This window comes from Ornithorhynchus anatinus, chromosome 2, assembly GCF_004115215.2.
Source record: "Ornithorhynchus anatinus isolate Pmale09 chromosome 2, mOrnAna1.pri.v4, whole genome shotgun sequence".
Lineage (NCBI taxonomy): Eukaryota > Metazoa > Chordata > Mammalia > Monotremata > Ornithorhynchidae > Ornithorhynchus > Ornithorhynchus anatinus.
In genome coordinates, this window is record NC_041729.1 from 64545543 (window position 1) to 64563592 (window position 18050).

The following is an 18050-nucleotide window of genomic DNA, read 5'->3' on the forward strand; positions in this document are numbered from 1 at the left end:
TTCTACGTCCGTCACTGGGGGTTAAGGGCGTAAACCCCAGGTGGGACAGTGACTGGGTCCAACCCGATTATCTTGTAGCTAGCCCAGTGCTTAGTACAGTGCCTGGCACATAGTAAGCACTTCACAAATGCCATTTAAAAAAAAGGAAGTCAGAGAAGTGGTTAGAGAGGTGGGAGAATGAGGCGTATGCCACATGAATCAATCCATCCATTTTATTTATCGAGCGCTTATTATGTGCTGATCGCTGTACTGAGCACTTGGAAGAGTACAATACCACAGAGATGGTAGAAACTTTCCCTGCCCAGTCTAGAGGGGAGACAGACATGACTATAAGCCCCGTGTGAGCAGCGACTGACTCTCTTTATTGCTGAATTGTACTTTCCAAGCAATCAGTACAATGCTCTGCCCACCGTAAGCGCTCAATAAATACGACTGAATGAATGAATAAAATACAGATAAATACATAAGTGCTGTGGGGCTTAGGGAGGGGTGAATAAAGGGTGCGAATCCAAGCGCCGAGGATCATGCAGAAGGGAGTGAGAGAAGAGGAAATGCGGGCTCGGTATTAGTGAAACATCACTAATAGGAAACACACACTTCCTCTAAACATATCCTGTCTCCTGCAAGATCCGGAATTGTTGGCTGGAAGGACCGTTAATTAACCTGAGCCACTGAGGGCTTGCTGGTGTTCTAAGGGAAGGAGGCAGATAAGAGTTCCACTGCAAACAGTTTAAGGTCTGTACGTGAATGCTCGGGGAAAAATTGAACTCTGAGTGAAACTGACGGAAAAATAATCAGCCACAGACCTGACCTGCATTATTCAATGATTCAGACAAGCCATTTTACTAAGGTCTGCTATTTTTTAAAAACACAACCATCAATCATACATCGGCATTTATTGAGTGTGTACTGTGCGCAGAGCACTGGGTTAAGCCCTTGGGAGAGTCCAATACAAACGAGTCGGCAGTCACATTTCCTGCCAGGATTATGTAGTGTTCGACTGGCATCAGTAAAACCCCGATGCCAGCGTAAGAAACAGTGTGGCCTGGTGGATAGAGCCTGGGCCTGGGGGTCAGAAGGACCTGGGTTCTAATCACAGGTCTGCCGCTTGCCTGCTGTGTGACGGTGGGCAAGTCACTTCACTTCTCTGGGACTCAGTTTCCTCATCTAGAAAATGGGGAATAAGACTGTGAGCCCACTGTGGACCATGTCCAACCCAATCCACCCCGGGACTTACTACAGTCGATCAGACTGTAAGCCCGTCCAAGGGCAGGGACTGTCTCTATCTGTTGCCGACTTGTTCATTCCAAGCACTTAGTACAGTGCTCTGCACAGAGTAAGCGCTCAATAAATACTATTGAAATAAATAAATACTACTGAATACAGTGCCTGACACATAGTAAATGCTTCCCAAATACCACGATTATTATTAGTAGTAGGAGTATGGCCAAGACATTAATGACTTCTAGAGGAAAAAAAAAGTCCGTCTGGGCTTGATGAGCCTCTCAGCCCTGCACCAAGAGCCGCCCATTTCAGGAAAAACCAACGGAAAATCTCAACCGAAAGTGCAACTCACGAAGCATCACCTCTGCAGCAGCGGATAATGACTAATTTGAACTAGAAGGCTCTGTGGCTTGGAGAAGGCATTTCATTCGGCACCGGTTTTCATTTTAAAAACACACGACACAGTGTTCCCAGAAATAGACCCTTAACAGGAATAAAACCGGGAAAGCAACGTGTCGCACTTGGAACCAACAAAATGCAATCAATCAGGAGTTTAAGCAATGCCCACTTCTCCCAAGAATAATAATGATTATTCATAATAATAACAGTGGCATTTGTTAAGTGTTTACTTGGGTCCAAGCCCCAAACTAGGCACTGGGTTAGATTCAAGATCATCATGTCAAACAAAGCCTCCTGGAATGTAAAGGGGAAGGAGAATACGTGTTTAATCCCCATTTTATAGATGAGGAAGTTGACACAGAAAATTTAAGTGGTTTGACTCAAGGTCCACAGCAGGAGCCAGTATTAGAACCCAGGTCTCCTGACTCCCAGGCCTGTTGTCTTTTCCACTAGCCCACGCTGCTTCGTTCCTCTTCCCATCATTCAGTGGTATTTATTGAGCACCTATGCGCTGAGCACTGTAGTAAGTGCTTGGGAGAGTACAATATAACAGAGTTAGAAAACATTCATTCCCTGTCCATAGTGAGTTTACGGTCTACAGTGGGAGACAGACATTAATATCCTTCCCTAAGACTTTCAGGCTTCAAAATATCTTCAATTTCACAGAAAAGGGCCAAGGTTCTGCATTGAGGAAGGGTGATGCCCACCCTTCCGGCCAGTTTCCCCCTTTCGGCAGATGAATTTGTAGCCTTCAATATCAATAGTTTAGTCTTTCCTCCCTCTAGCCTCAAAACCAATATTTCATTTTCCTCACAATCCCCGCCCACCCCACCCCACCCCCCAGTTCTCCTTGGCCTTGAATGCCAGCAGCCACAGAACTCTTTTCTAAGCTCCATTTGTAAGCCATTTACTTTGTGCCAGGCACTGTACTAAGCACTAGGGGAGATGCAAGATAATTGGGTTAGACACAGCCCATGCCCCACATGGGGTCCAGTCTTCATTCCCATGCCCCAGATGAGGTAACTGAGGCCCAGAGAAGTCAAGTGACTTGCCCCCGTGGTCACACAGCAGACAAGTGGCGGAGCCAGGATCAGAACACGGGTCCTACCGACTCCCTGGCCCGTGCCCTATCCACTAAGCCACGCTGCTTCCATTCAGATATGTCCTTCCCCTGGCAGGGATTCAGGGCCTCAAGATCCCAGACCCGAGAACATTTTAGGAAAATCCGTCTAAAGATTTTCATCACTTTAAGGGAAGCCAAAGCTCCAGAAAAATGGCGTTATTACAAAGAAAGGCAGGATCATCAACCCCCAGCGTTTACTGGGCACCTGCAGTGTGCAGAGCAGTGGACTAGACCGTGATCCCTTCCCTCGGGGAGCTTACAGTCTAACCGAAGAGATGGGTACACATTGCTGTTGTTTGTGTCTGGTGCAAAGTTCTGCCTTAAAAAAAAACAACGCTCATTTAGGAACATGTCTGCTAATCCTACTGCATTGCGGACAGTCAGTCAATCGTATTTATCAAGTGCTTACTGTGTGCAGAGCACTGTAGTAAGCGCTTGGGAGAACACAACAATATAACAGACACATTCCCTGCCCACGACGAGCTTACAGTCTAGAGAGGGAGACAGACACTAATATAAAGAAGTGCTAAGGGTCTGGAGGGAGGGATGAATAAATAGAGCATGGAAAGGCGAAGCAGAAACGCTCAGTAATAATAATGATAATGTTGGTATTTGTTAAGCGCTTACTATGTGCCGAGCACTGTTCTAAGCACCGGGGTAGATACAGGGTAATTAGGTTGTCCCACGTGAGGCTCACAGTCTTAACCCCCCCCATTTTACAGATGAGGTAACTGAGGCCCAGAGAAGTTTAGTGACTTGCCCCCAGTCACACAGCTGACAAGTGGCAGAGCCGGCATTTGAACCCATGACCTCTGACTCCCAAGCCCGTGCTCTTTTCACTGAGCCACGCTGCCTCTCAGTACGGGACTCTGCTCATAGTAAGCACTCAATAAATGCCATCGATTGATCGTTTGACGGTGGTTATTTGCTACGCGCTTACTCTGTGTCAACCACTGGATTAAGCACTGAGCTTGACAGAAGATAATCAGGCTGGACAGAGTCCCCGTCCACATGGGGCTCAGGGTCTAAGTAGGGGGGAGTAGGATTTAATCCCAGTTTTAGAGATGAGGAAACTGAGGCTCAGAGAAGTGAAGTGACTTGAAGTGACTGCCAAGGTCACACGGCAGACCGAGAAGCGGAGCGGGATTAGAACTCAGGTCCTCTGACCCCCCCCCAAGCCCGTGCTCTCTCCATTTGGCTATACTGCTTCCCTTCAAATAAAGTCCTAACCCCCAGAATGGTCTACATGAAGAAGATTTATGGCCATGCTCCAGAATTTCAGAAGTTTCTCTTAATGGCCCCGGTCGTCTCCTCCCCGACAACCCAAGCCCACTCTCTGCACTCCAGCCCCCCGGACTCTCTTTCTCTGAACCCCACACTGACGCCAAGTGGGAGAAGCGAGTCCAACTAGGGAATTATTTGCTGGGAATTGATGTCAGGACTGTTCTCAGAATTTATTATAAGGAGAAATGCTTCAACTACGCTCAGGGGCCTATGGACCCATAATTTATGATTTTGAGAAATTTCGCTTTGCCACCCAAGCAAGTTCCACATACATGGATTGCAAGACGTGTAGTGAATCCACATGCGAGCACTGTGGCTTAAGAAAAAGTTAAAAAAGCCCATCCCACATACAGCCGCTGAATGAGCCAACTTGGCTTTTTGATTCCCTTGTCCGTAAAATACATTCAGCGGCTATTTTCCTAGTGTTTTTCCCCCCCCCCCCGAATCCAACTGATTTAATGAAATTTCTCCTTAAAGGTACTTTGCCAAATAAATGTATTCTCTGGCCAAGTTGCAAGAAATTATTTAACAGCGAAAGGTCGCAAACTCCCAAGGCTCCGCTCTTCAGAGATGTCTTGTCAGCAATTTATTTTAATCATGGCTAAAACACATTTAATCTACATGTGGACGGTTGCTGACCTCTGGTCCGAGGAAAATAGTGTCTGAAGCAAAAGGACACTCTATGAAGCACTGTTTCTCCCACGTGAAGTCAGCATGGCTTAAAGGAAAGAGGCCGGGCCTGAAGACCTGGGTTCTAACCCCAGCTCTGCCAGTTGCTTACTATGTGACCTTGGTCAAGTCACTTACTTTCTCTGTACCTCGATTACCTCATCTGTAGAATGAGGGTTAAATCCTCTACCTGCCAGTTTAGACTGTGAGCGCTATGTGGAACAGGGACTGTGCACAGTCGGATGAATTTGGAACACTGTGTGACACAGTAAGCGCCTGACAAATACCTTGAAAAAAATGGAAAATACCTTTAATGAATCCAAATTTGACCAAACTATAAATACATTCCAATATGATAAAAAAGCATCAAAGCTAGATGACCTAACAGTGACAAAAGGACACTGTTGGATTTTGAATCCCATTGTCCACATACCCAGATACACTTCTTATTTTTCAAATGTTATCGCTCTCTCCTAATCAGCAAAGAGGCACTTTGGGTTAGACTAATGATATGTCATTATCTAGGCTAAATGGAGTTGCTCTGGCCCCGGGGACCTGGGAGATCTAGTTTGCTTTTTGGGGAGGGGTTGGGGGGCGGGGGTGTTTATGGTATTTATTAAGTGCTTACTTTGTGCCAGGCACTGCACAAAGCACTGGGCTAGATGCAAGTTAATCAAGTTAGTCCCCGGGGAGGCAGAATGATCTAGTGGATAGAGCAGGGGCCTGGGAGTCAAAAGGACCTGGGTTCTAAGCCCAGATCTGCCACTCGACTGCTGTGTGACCTTGGGCACGTCACTTCACTTGTCTGTGCCTCAGTGCCCTAATCTGTAAAATAGGGATTAAGACTGTGAGCCCTCCTGGGGACATGGACTGTGGACAACCTGATAATCATCTACCCCAGCACTGAGAAAAGTGCCTGGCACATAGTAAGTACTTAACAAATACCAGAATTATTATCATTATTTTATGTCCCACATGGGACTCACAGTATTAACCCCCATTTTACGGATGAGATAACTGGGGCACAGGGAAGTGAAGTGACGTGCGAAAGGTCACACGGCAGACAAGTGGCAGAGCCGGGAACGTGGGCAGGGAACACGTCTGCAGACACTGCTGTATTGGACTCTCCCAAGCGCTTAGCATAGTGCTCTGCACACAGTAACAGCTCAATAATGTCATAGTTCGACTGACCACCCCTTGCCTGCTGTTTGATCATGGGCAAGACCCCTAACTTTTCTGGGCCTCAGTTCCCTCAACTGTGAAATGGGGATACAATACCCCCCCTCCCTTCCCTCGCCTGGGGAGGTCCATGGGAGGTAGGGGTTGTGTCCAATTTGGCAATTATTAACTAACTCCGCTACTTAAGGCAATGCTTGCCACCTAGTAAGAGTTTAATAAATACCACCACTATCATCTGTGCTGAGTTGAACTGGATTTTAATAGTTTGATTCAGGTGAAAATGCTTCCACGGGATGAGAAAGGAAGGTCAAAGAAAACCACATGGGGGGCGAGGGGAGAAACGACTGCTTCATTATCACCGCTTAGTACAGTCCCAGGCACAAAAAAAGCGTTTAAATATGATAAAAATAAAAAACAGCAAGAAATGATGTAAATTCTTCGATATCTACTACGGGTCTCGTGAAGGGTGCTCTCCTAGTACTACAATTAAAAAACATTCTCGCAGCCCTCAGGGAGCTTCCACTCTCATGGAGGAAACGGACAGGCCCGCTGGGTACGGGTCCGGAGAGGAGCAAAAAAATACAGATCAAACTGGGAACAGGAAGAATGTGCAAAAATGAAAAAAGGATTGAGTAGAGAGGGAGTCTGAGAACAGACAGATACCTGAGGGTTAAAGGGGGACCGAATACAAACAAGACTGTGTCAAGCCTGCGTTATCACAACACATTTAGAAAAGCGGCTTGACCTGGTAGACAGAACACGGGGCTGGGAGTCAGAAGGACCTGGGTTCTGATTCCGGCTCTGCCAGACATCTGCTGCGTGACCCTGGGCAAGTCACTTCTCTGTGCCTCGGTTACCTCATCTGTAAAATGGGGATTGAGCCTGAGAGCTCTCTGTGAGACGAGGACCGTGTTCGGCCTATCTTGTATCTACCACAGGGCTTAGTAAAGTGCCTGGCATACAGTAAGCATTTAAGAGATACCATAACTATTATTATTATTTTGTCTTGAAAGCGTTTCAGGGAAATGGGGAACGTGCTTCTTAAATCTTGAGTCTGTGTGGCTCCTGGGCAGCTCTCTGTCGGAAGCAAAGGTTGCGTTCCTGCTCACGGCGTCAGATGCAGATCAATACGACCCGAGTTTTCTTCTATTCTGGGTTTATGCAAGAAGGCACCCTTCTTATATATAATAATATAATAATAATAATAATAATAATTGTGGTATTTGTTAAGCACTATGTGCCAGGCACTGTTCTAAGTGCTGGGATGGATAGAAGCAATAACTGTAATAGTGTTATCTGTTAAGCGCTTACTATGTGCCAGGCACTGTATGCATTCAATCGTATTTATTGAGCACTTAGAGTGCGCAGAGCACTGTACTAAGCACTGGAGTGGCTACAAGCAAATCAGGTTGGACACAGTCCCTGTCCCTCATGGGGCGCACAGTCTTAATCCTCATTTTACAAATGAGGGAACTGAGGCCCAGGAAAGAGAAGTGACCTTCCCAAAGTCACAAAGCAGACAAGTGGCGGAGCCGGGATTAGAACTCATGACCTTCTGACTCCCAGGCCCATGCTCTATCCACTATGCCAAGCTGTTTCCCTCTTCTCTAAGTCCTGGGGTGGTAAAAGCAGTAATTGTGGAATTTGTTAAGCGCTTACTATGTGCCGGGCATTGTGCTAAGTCCTTGGGTACATACAAGCTAATAGACTTGAACACAGTCCATATCCCACATGGGGCTCCCAGTCTTAATCCCCATTTTAGAGATGAGGTAACCGAGGCCCAGAGAAGTGAAGTGACTTTCCCAAGGTCCCACAGCAAACGGCAGAGGCCCGAGCTCTATCCATTAGGCCGCGCTGCCTCCTTATATCTGGGTTATGGCAGAACAGAGCAAGCATGAACCTGTTGGAGCTGAGACCTTGGTTGCCACAAAGTCCCAGTTTCTAGGGAACTGCCACAGTGCCAGGTGCCGCCAGTTGGTTTCCAAGAAGCACGAGAGCATTAAAATAACCTGAACCCCTTTGCACTTCTATTTTTAATTTTTTTAAAAAAAGAATCCAAGGAGAGGATATATTTTGAGGGTTTAGAACGTCAACACTAGGCAAAAATCAAACTAAATAGCTACCTTCCAGTCAGTCAATACTATTTATTGAGCGCTTACTGTACTAAGCCCTTGGGAGAGTACCAACTATGTCACGCACATTCCCTGCCCACAACAAGCTTACAGTCCAGAAGGGTAACTGTGTAAATGTGACCTGGGGCAAGTGTTAATGTTTAATGCCAACCGGTCCCCCCGTCCTGAATGGAAATGTTTTCTGTATTTCACGCTCCATTTAAAGACGGCTCGTAATAAAGCATTCGCATCGATGCACTTTTAAAATGACAGTGCGAATCCCTCCTTCCTCCATCGCTGCTGGGAAAAGAACCGAGGTAAACTCCTTCTCCCCAGCCACCGAGTCTCCGCTCCCAGCACCATCTGGGTGGACCAGTCCGGGATAAAAGCTGCTTCGGAACTTTTGGTTGTGCTGTGTTTTAGTATTTCCAGCGCTCCTAATGTGCCTGTCTCCAATCCCTTCTCCCAATATAAAAGCTTAGCTTTTACGCCACCCTCAAGGGAGAGTGACCTGTGTATTCTCTCCCGGTGTTGTGCACAGTGTTCTGCACGTAGTAAGCCCTTCAGATTATTCCACCTTCCTCCCTCCCTCCAAAATACCATTGCTTTTTCTGTAATTCCACATCCACTTTTGTGCTTTGCTTTAAAAGCTACCTCCTCTCAACTCACAAATTAATACCAAGAGCTCAACTCGGTCCTGGAGGAAAGTCAAATCAGGTCACATTCTGCACAGTGACAAAGAAAATTTTCGATTTTCTCTAAGCGGCTGAAGTATCCCTATTATCTTTGGGGACAGAGTGGCCAAGTTCGACTATACAGGTGTAAGCCTCATATGCGGGGGAAGAAAATAGATGCTATCTGTCAAATGCTAACAATCTGAGGAGCAGAAAACATTTTCCTCCTCCGTTTCTTATAGCCAGCAATATATTTACTTTTTTTTTTGGTATTTGTTAAGTGCTTACTATGTGCAGAGCACCGTTCTAAGCGCTGGGGTAGAAACAGGGTCATCAGGTTGTCCCACGTGAGGCTCACAGTTAATCCCCATTTTACAGATGAGGGAACTGAGGCACAGAGAAGTGAAGTGACTTGCCCACAGTCACACAGCTGACAAGTGGCAGCGCCGGGAGTCGAACCCATGAATTCTGACTCCCAAGCCCGGACTCTTTCCACTGAGCCACGCCGCTTCTCGATATTTGTAACCGTTTGCGGTTTTCATTCCTCTTTTTGCAGCCCTTATCCACATACACCGGGCAAATCGAGCTTTTCGCTACAAACGTCCAAAAATCCAGTAACCCGAAGGAGGAATGTTGACTTGGGATTCAGTCTATTCTCTAAAGCCTGGAGGGGATGAATTTGATAAACATCGAGCTCCGCAGATAAGCCTGCAACACCCCGCCTCTAAAATAGCATTTCAAGATTAAGGTTGGCACATCTTTATCGTATTATATCAAAGTATGGCTTACATCCACCGTCAATTTTAAGAAACTGTATCAGAGAGACCGTCTGATGCTCCATTTCTACTCAAGTGTTACTGTAACCAGCCGGGAGGAAACATGTTTCCGACTCAGCCAGAAGGCTTGGGAGCAAAGGAGAGATGGGGTAAACAAAGTTGAGCTATCACTCACATGACTATCACACTGCAAAAGCAAGTGGCTCATCTATCTCTCTCTCTCTCACACACGCGCACACAAACACAAGCACTCGGCAGACATCACTACCGATTCAAATCTAAACCACATCTAATGATCAGGCAAATTATCGGCCCAAAATAATTTCCAACCGGCTTATTAGCATATTTTCCCGATTAAAATCCTGAACGCTCACTTGTGTCGGCCAATCTTCAAACCCAACTTCGTTTCTCGAAAGAAAATAAAGCCGGGTGCTTCTCCCGGTCAGTTTTCCCGAAAACACGTGTTTGCCACTTTGCGGCTGAGACCCAGTGCCAGGTCTGAAGGAAGTCATGACGGACACATGGAGTCTGCCGAGGGAAAAGCATCCTGATGTGAGTTCTCCTTTATGTGGGGTTTGATTATGGTATTTGTTCAGCGCTTACTACGTGCCAGGCACCGTACGAAGCGCTGGGGTAGATGCAAGCTAAAGAGGATGGACGCAGCCCCTGTCCCACCTAAGGCCCACAGTCTTAATCCCCATTTTACAGACGAGAGAACTGCGGCACAGAGAAGTGGAGTGACTTGCAGAAGGTCACACAGCAGACAAGTGGCGGAGCGGGGATTAGCCCCCAGGTCGAAGCAGCAGCACGGCCTAGCGGACAGAGCCCGGGGCCTGGGGGTCGGAAAGGCCTGGGTTCTAATCCTGGCTCCGCCACTGGTCTGCTCTGTGACCCTGGGCAAGTCACTTCACTTCTCTGGGCCTCAGTTACCTCATCTGGAAAACGGGGATTAAGACTGGGAGCTCTACTGCGGGGTAAGGACTGGGTCCCACCTGATCAGCAACTAGAACAGAGCCTGGCACATAGTAAGCACTTAAATACCATTCAAAAAAAGTCCTTCTGATAACCAGGCCCGGGCCCTATCGACTAGGCTCCGTCTTTTCGAACCGACCGCCTTTGGCCTCAGTCTCCGGCCTCCAAACCCTCCCGGACTTGTTTCACTCATCCCTTTATTCTCCAGTCCGCGAAAGCAACTTGACAGCCACGCTACACACCTCAAAAAAGTTGTCCTCGAGACAGCTGAGCCGTGAATCGAACCCCTTAGAAGAGGAAAGGGCATTTTTCGCCCAATAATTTAATGCGACACCCAAATGTCAGGGATATTCCTACTTGGGCTAATGAGAACTTCCTCTTCCACAAGAGGAAAAACAGGAGGAGGGTGCCAAGTAAGGGGAAAGAATTGTCTGTAGCTGTTCATCTGGAATCAGACTAAACTTAGGCAGATCATACCACTGACTGCTGTGGGTGTTAAAGGTGAATATCTTTAACCGCCACCACGACTTGGAAACGTCTCTCTTTTCGGTCAGGGGAAGTTGAGGGTGCTATTACATCATGTTCTATGCGGCACATAGCCAGCTCACCGCGCGCTCAATCAACTGCATTTGCAGTAGCCATAATCAGGGTACGAGTATAAGACTTCCGGAATTTTCCACCATTTGTCCGCTGCAAAACTGCACTTCTGAGGGACGGAGCAGGGGCCTGGGAGTCAGGAGGCCTGGGTTCTAATCCCAGCTGCCCCTCTTCATCTGTTGAGCACTTACTGCGTGCCAGGCGCTGTATTCATTCATTAATAACGTTGGTATGTGTTAAGCGCTTACTACGTGCCGAGCACTGTTCTAAGCGCTGGGGTAGGTTCAGGGAAATCAGGTCGTCCCACGTGAGGCTCGCAGTTAAACCCCATTTTCGGATGAGATAACTGAGGCCCAGAGAAGTGAAGGGCCTTGCCCACGGTCACACAGCTGACAAGCGGCAGAGCCGGGAGTCGAACCCGTGACCTCTGACTCCGAAGCCCGGGCTCCTCCCACTGAGCCACGCTGCTTCCCGTTCATTCATTCAACGGTATTTATTGAGCGCTTAGTACGTGCAGAGCACTGTACTAAGCGCTTTGGAATGGACAAATCGGTAACAGATAGAGACAGTCCCTGCCCTTTGACGGGCTTACGGTCTAATAAGCACGGCAGTACGGAGACAAGCTCATCAGACGAGGAAGAGTTCAATTCCCACACGGGGCTCCCAGTCTTGATCCCTATTTTAGAGATGAGGTAACGGAGGCACAGAAAAGGGAAGTGACTCGTCTAGGGTCACGGAACAGAAAAATTGTAGAGTCAGGATTAGAACCCAGGTCCTCTGACTCCCAATCCCATGTTCCCTCCACTAGGCCCGGCTGCTTCTCCGCCTGCCTGCTGTGTGACCTCGAGAATAATAATAATAATGTTGGTATTTGTTAAGCGCTTACTGTGTGCCGAGCACTGTTCTAAGCGCTGGGATAGACAGAGGGGAATCATCTTGTCCCACGTGGGGCTCACAGTCTTAATCCCCATTTTACAGATGAGGGAACTGAGGCACAGAGAAGTTAAGTGACTTGCCCACAGTCACACAGCTGACAAGTGGCAGAGCTGGGATTCGAACTCAGCGTGAGAAGCTGAGAAGCAGCGTGGCTCAGGGGAAAGAGCCCGGGCTTGGGAGTCAGAGGTCATGGGTTCGAATCCCGGTTGTGTGACTGTGGGCAAGTCACTTCCCTGCTCTGGGCCTCCGTTCCCTCATCTATAAAACGGGGATTAACTGTGAGCCTCACGTGGGACGACCTGACGACCCTGGATCTCCCCCAGCGCTTAGAACAGTGCTCTGCACGTAGTGAGCGCTTAACAAATACCACCATTATTTAATCACTTCACTTCTCTGTGCCTCAGTTACCTCATCCAGAGACGGAGGATTAAGACCGTGAACTGAGAGGCACGTACTGTGTCCAACCCGACTGGCTTCTGTCTACCCCACCTCTCGGTGAAGTGCCTGGCACAGAGCAAGCCTTTAAATCCCATAAAAAAAGAAGTCACCCAGGCGTGGAAAGGGAGTGGGGAAAGAAGGACAGGCCAAAAGAACAGTAACTCTGGAAATGAACCATCCTACCAGTAATAATAATAATAATGTCGGTATTTGTTAAGCGCTTACTATGTGCCGAGCACTGTTCTAAGCGCTGGGGTAGACACAGGGGAATCAGGATGTCCCACGTGGGGCTCACAGTCTTCATCCCCATTTTACAGATGAGGTAACTGAGGCCCAGAGAAGTTAAGTGACTTGCCCACGGTCACCCAGCCGACAAGTGGCGGAGCTGGGATTCGAACTCATGACCTCTGACTCCAAAGCCCGTGCTCTTTCCACTGAGCCACGCTGCTTCTCTAGCCTCCACACACACACACACACACACACACACACACACACAGGAGCCACTAAGCAGTAACTGAATCCTGCTTCCCGGTGCGAACGATTTCACTGGTCAAAGAGCCCAGCACATGATGAAGACATTTCGCAAAAGCGCGAGGCAGGAAGCAGTGACCCCTTACTTGGAGGGGCGGGGGTGGGAAGGCAATTTCAAATTGCAGAAATCCGACCAAGGTGAGGAAACCCACAAAAGAGAAAAGAGAAAAACCCAAAAAAACCCTAGCTCGGAGAGTCAAAATGCAAGTGAAAGCCAGTGGAGAGGAGCTGCCCCCCCAAATGCATCCCTCTGGACGTGGGGGGCTTGGGGGGCAGCAGCCACGCAACCGAGCCTTTGGGGGCGAGGACCCCCCCACTTAATAATAATGTTGGTATTTGTTAAGTGCTTACTATGTGCACAGCACTGTTCTAAGCGCTGGGGGGAGAGACAGGGTCATCAGGTTGTCCCACGTGAGGCTCACAGTTAATCCCCATTTTACAGATGAGGCCCAGAGAAGCGAAGCGACTCGCCCACAGTCACACGGCTGACGAGTGGCAGAGCCGGGAATCGAACCCATGACCTCTGACTCCGAAGCCCAGGCTCCTTCCACTGAGCCACGCTGCTCCCTCCAGGCGATTTCTGGGGTGCCAGGGGGCGCAGGACGAACCGGCAACCGATCCATGCTATGTACCGAGCGCTTCCTCTGGGCAGAGCACTGTAATACGCGTTTGGTAAAGCTGACGAGTAGAGAGCAGGGCCTCTGGAATCAGGAGGACCTGGGTTCTAAACCCAGCTCCCCTTGGAAAGAGCCTGGGCTTCGGAGTCAGAGGTCATGGGTTCGACTCCCCGCTCTGCCACTTGTCAGCTGTGGGACTGTGGGCGAGTCGCTTCACTTCTCTGTGCCTCAGTTACCTCATCTGTAAAATGGAGACTGACTGTGAGCCTCACGTGGGACAACTTCATTCCCCTGTATCTACCCCAGCCCTTAGGACAGTGCTCTGCGCGGAGTAAGCGCTTGACAAATACCAACATGATTATTATCATTATTTAAACTGCTGTGTGACCTCGGTCAAGTCCCTTTACTTTTCTGGGCCTTAATTCCCGCATCTGTAAAATGGGGAAGACGTCCGGGAAGCCCGAGTGGGACAGGGACCGTGTCCAACCTAATTAGTTTGGATCTCACGTTGAAACAGCGTGGCGTAGTGGACAGAGCCTGGAAGTCAGAGGCCCTGGATTCTAATCCCGGCTCGCCCACGTGTGTACTGCTCATTCATTCGATAGTATTTATTGAGCGCTTACTCTGGGCAGAGCACTGTACTAAGCGCTTGGAACGGACAAATCGGTAACAGATAGAGACAGTCCCTGCCCTTCGACGGGCGCACGGTCTAATCGGGGGAGACGGACGGACAAGAACAGTGGCAATAAATAGAATCGAGGGGAAGAACAGCTCATTAAAACAGTAGCGGATAAATAGAATCAAGGCGATGTTCATCTCATTAACAAAATAAATAGGGTGATGAAAATATATTCAGTTAAACGGACGAGTACGGCGCTGAGGGGAGGGGACGGGAGAGGGGGAGGAGCAGACCTCTCCCCTTACCTCCTCCGGGGCTCCATTTCCTCATCTGTAAAATGGGGATTAAGACCCTGAGCCCCATGCGAGACAGGGACTGTGTTCAACCCGATTATCTTGTAGCCGCTCCGGCGCTCAGCACAGCGCCTGGCAACATAGTAAGCGCTTAACAAATATCATCAATATTATTCTCTTCTCTGCCCTGATGCTCAGTAGAGTGCTTGGCACAGGGCAGGCGCTTAACAAGTGATTCTTGAGACAGAACCGCCTTGACGGATCCGGTCCCTGCCCGCCACGAGGTTACAGTCCGGAGGGGGGAGGCTCAGGTGTGAGTTTGCTGGGACGGGACGCCCCTCCAAGCCCCCCAAAACCCACTCGGCTGCTCCTGGACCCCCCAAAATCCTAGGCTGGAGGGGAGCGTACTTTCCAAAACTACTTGTTTTGTTGCCTGTCTCCCCCCTACTAGACTCTGAGCCCTTTGCTGGGCAGGGATTATCTCCATCTGTGGCCAAACTGTCCTTTCCAAGCGCTTAGTACAGTGCTCTGCACACAGTAAGCGCTCAATAAATACAGCTGAGTGAATGAATGAGTGGGAATAAAGAGTAATAATTACGGTATTTAAGTGCTTACTACACGCCAAGCCCTGCTCTAAGCACTGGGGTGATAATGATTTCGTGGCTCGGTGGGAAGAGCCCGGGCTTGGGAGTCAGAGGTCGTGGGTTCTAATCCTGGCTCCGTCACTGGTCAGCTGGGTGACCTTGGGCAAGTCACGTGACTTCTCTGGGCCTCAGTGACCTCATCTGTCAAATGGGGATGAAGACTGGGAGCGCCTTGTGGGACAGCCTGAGGAGCCTGCATCTCCCCCAGCGCTTAGAACGGTGCTTGGCACCTAGCAAGCACTTAAACACCATCATTATTATTATTATTATTATTACTTCTCCGTGCCTCCACACCCTCACCCGCCCAACAGGGGTGGAGACAGTGAGGTCCACGCGGGATGGGGACCGGGAAATTCATCCATTCATTCACTCGGTCGTACTGATTGAGCGCTTACTATGTGCAGAGCACTGTCCTAAACGCTTGGGGTGGACAATTGAGCAATAGAGGGAGACGATCCCCGCCCAGCAACGGGCTCCCAGTCTAAACGGGGCAGTCAGACAAGGTGCCAGGCCCTGTACCAAGCGCTAGGGTAGGTTCATTCATTCACATTTACTGTGAAATGGGTTCGAATCCCGGCTCCGCCCCTTGCCAGCTGTGTGACTGTGGGCAAGTCACTTCACTTCTCTGGGCCTCAGTTCCCTCCTCTGTAAAATGGGGATTAACTGTGAGCCTCACGTGGGACAACGTGATCACCCTGTATCTCCCCCAGCTCTTAGAACGGTGCTCTGCACATAGTAGGCGCTTAACAAATACCAACATTATTACAATTCTCCGGCCCCTCAACGGCTTTCCAGACTTCTCGAGGCCTCAGTTCCCTCATCTGTAAAATGGGGATGAAGACTGTGAGCCTCACGTGGGACAACCTGATCACCTTGTAATAATGTTGGTATCTGTTAAGCGCTTACTAGGTGCAGAGCCCTGTTCTAAGCGCTGGGGCAGATACAGGGTCATCAGGGTAACACAGGGTAAAATGGGGATTAACTGCGAGCCTCACGTGGGACAACCTGCTTCCCCTGTCTCTCCCCCAGCGCTTAGAACAGTGCTCTGCACCTAGTAAGCGCTTAACCGATACCAACATTATTATTATTAGTCTCTGTTCCTCAGTGACCTCATCTGTCAAATGGGGATTAACTGTGGGCCTCCCGTGGGACCACCTGATGACCCTGTCTCTCCCTCAGCGCTTAGAACAGTGCTCTGCACCGAGTAAGCGCTTAACAAATACCAACATTATTATTATTATAGTAAGCGCTTAACAAATACCAACATTATTCCAGGGTAATCAGGGTAATACAGGATAAAATGGGGATTAACTGGGAGCCTCCCGTGGGACCACCTGATGTCCCTGTGTCTCCCCCAACGCTTAGACCAGTGCTCTGCACCTAATAAGCGCTTAACAAATACCAACATTATTATTATAGTAAGCGCTTAACAAATACCAACATTATTCCAGGGTAATCAGGGTAATACAGGATAAAATGGGGATTAACTGGGAGCCTCCCATGGGACCACCTCATGTCCCTGTGTCTCCCCCAGCGCTTAGCACAGCGCTCTGCACCTAGTAGGCGCTTCACCCACACCAACATGATTATGATGATTCCCCTGCGTCTCCCCCAGCGCTTAGCACAGCGCTCTGCACCTAGCAGGCGCTTCACCCACACCCACATCATTATTATGCTCTGGGCCTCAGTTCCCTCCTCTGTCAAATGGGGATGAAGACTGTGAGCCTCACGTGGGACCAACCCTGATGACCCTGTCTCTCCCATCCCAGCGCTCAGCACAGGGCTTGGCACCGAGGGAAGGGGGCGGGGAGGGGTGTCCCGGCGGCGTCCCTCACCTGCACAGAGCCCGGAGGTCCGGGGACGCCGGGGTCCCCGCGGGCAGGACGGGCCCCGACGACGACAGCAGCAGCAACAGCAGCAGCAGCAGCGGCAGGGGCAGGGAGGGGCCCATGGCAGGAGAGAGGGGCGCCCGGGGGGCTTTAGCGGCCTGCGGGGAGCTCGGCCCAGCTCCCGAACATGCTCCTGCACCTCCTGCACCTCCTGCACCTCCTGCACCCTTTGCGCTCCTTGCAGCTTTTGCAGATCTTGCAGCTTTGGCAGCTCCGGCCGCTCCGGCAGCTCCCGCAGCCCCCGAGCTGCCTCACGTGACCCCGCCCCCCGGCACGTGACCGCCCGCCCCGGGGGAGGCCGCCCCCGGCACGTGACGCGCCCCCGTCACGTGACCTGGCGGGGCGGCGGCGGGGGGCGGGGGCGGCTGCCCGTCACGTGACCCGGGCGGAGGCAGCGCCCCCTTCTGGTCAGTCCAGCGCGCAGGACCCCGGCCGGGGCACAGTGGGTGGAGCGCGGGGCGGGGAGGGGCAAGGGCGTGGGTTCGAATCCCGCTCTCCCCTCCACGCCGGGGCCAGCCCCTCTACTGAGCCTCCCTTCCCTCATCTGTAAAATGGGGATGCCAAGTGTGGGAGCCCCACGGGGGACCACCTGATTCATTCAATAGTATTTATTCATTCAGTAGTATTTTTTGAGCGCTTACTATGTGCAGAGCACTGGACTGAGCGCTTGGAATGAACAAGTCGGCAACACAAAGAGACGGTCCCTGCCGTTTGAAGGGCTTACAGTCTAATCTAACCTAATGACCCTGGGTCTCCCCCAGCGCTTAGCACAGGGCGCTGCGCAGAGTATTATGATGCTCTGTGCCTCAGTTCCCTCCTCCACTGGACAAATGCCAACATTTTTTTAAAAATTGTATTTAAAATGGGGATTTAGACAGTGAGGGCAGGTGCGACAGGGACTGTGCTCAGCCTGATGTGCTTCTATCTGTCCCAGTGCTCAGGAAACATAGGAAACCCATTCCATTATTATTATAATTACTATAATAATTATGGTGATATCATGGATATTCTAAATAATTAATGTTAATGAATTAAATTTTAATGAATTAATTTAATTCAATTAATATTATTAAAG

General features: G+C 49.7%; 1 protein-coding gene across 1 annotated transcript in view; it reads right to left on the reverse strand.

Annotated features, from left to right (window-relative positions):
• IGF2R (insulin like growth factor 2 receptor) overlaps window positions 1–17233 on the reverse strand; it is a 158733-nt gene extending 141500 nt beyond the window's left edge. Inside the window, 1 exon segment of the mRNA NM_001127613.1 lies at window positions 16922–17233. Within this exon segment, the coding sequence (NP_001121085.1) occupies window positions 16922–17037 (116 nt within the window). The 5' untranslated portion in view covers window positions 17038–17233.
• Window positions 17234–18050: the final 817 nt, after the last annotated feature.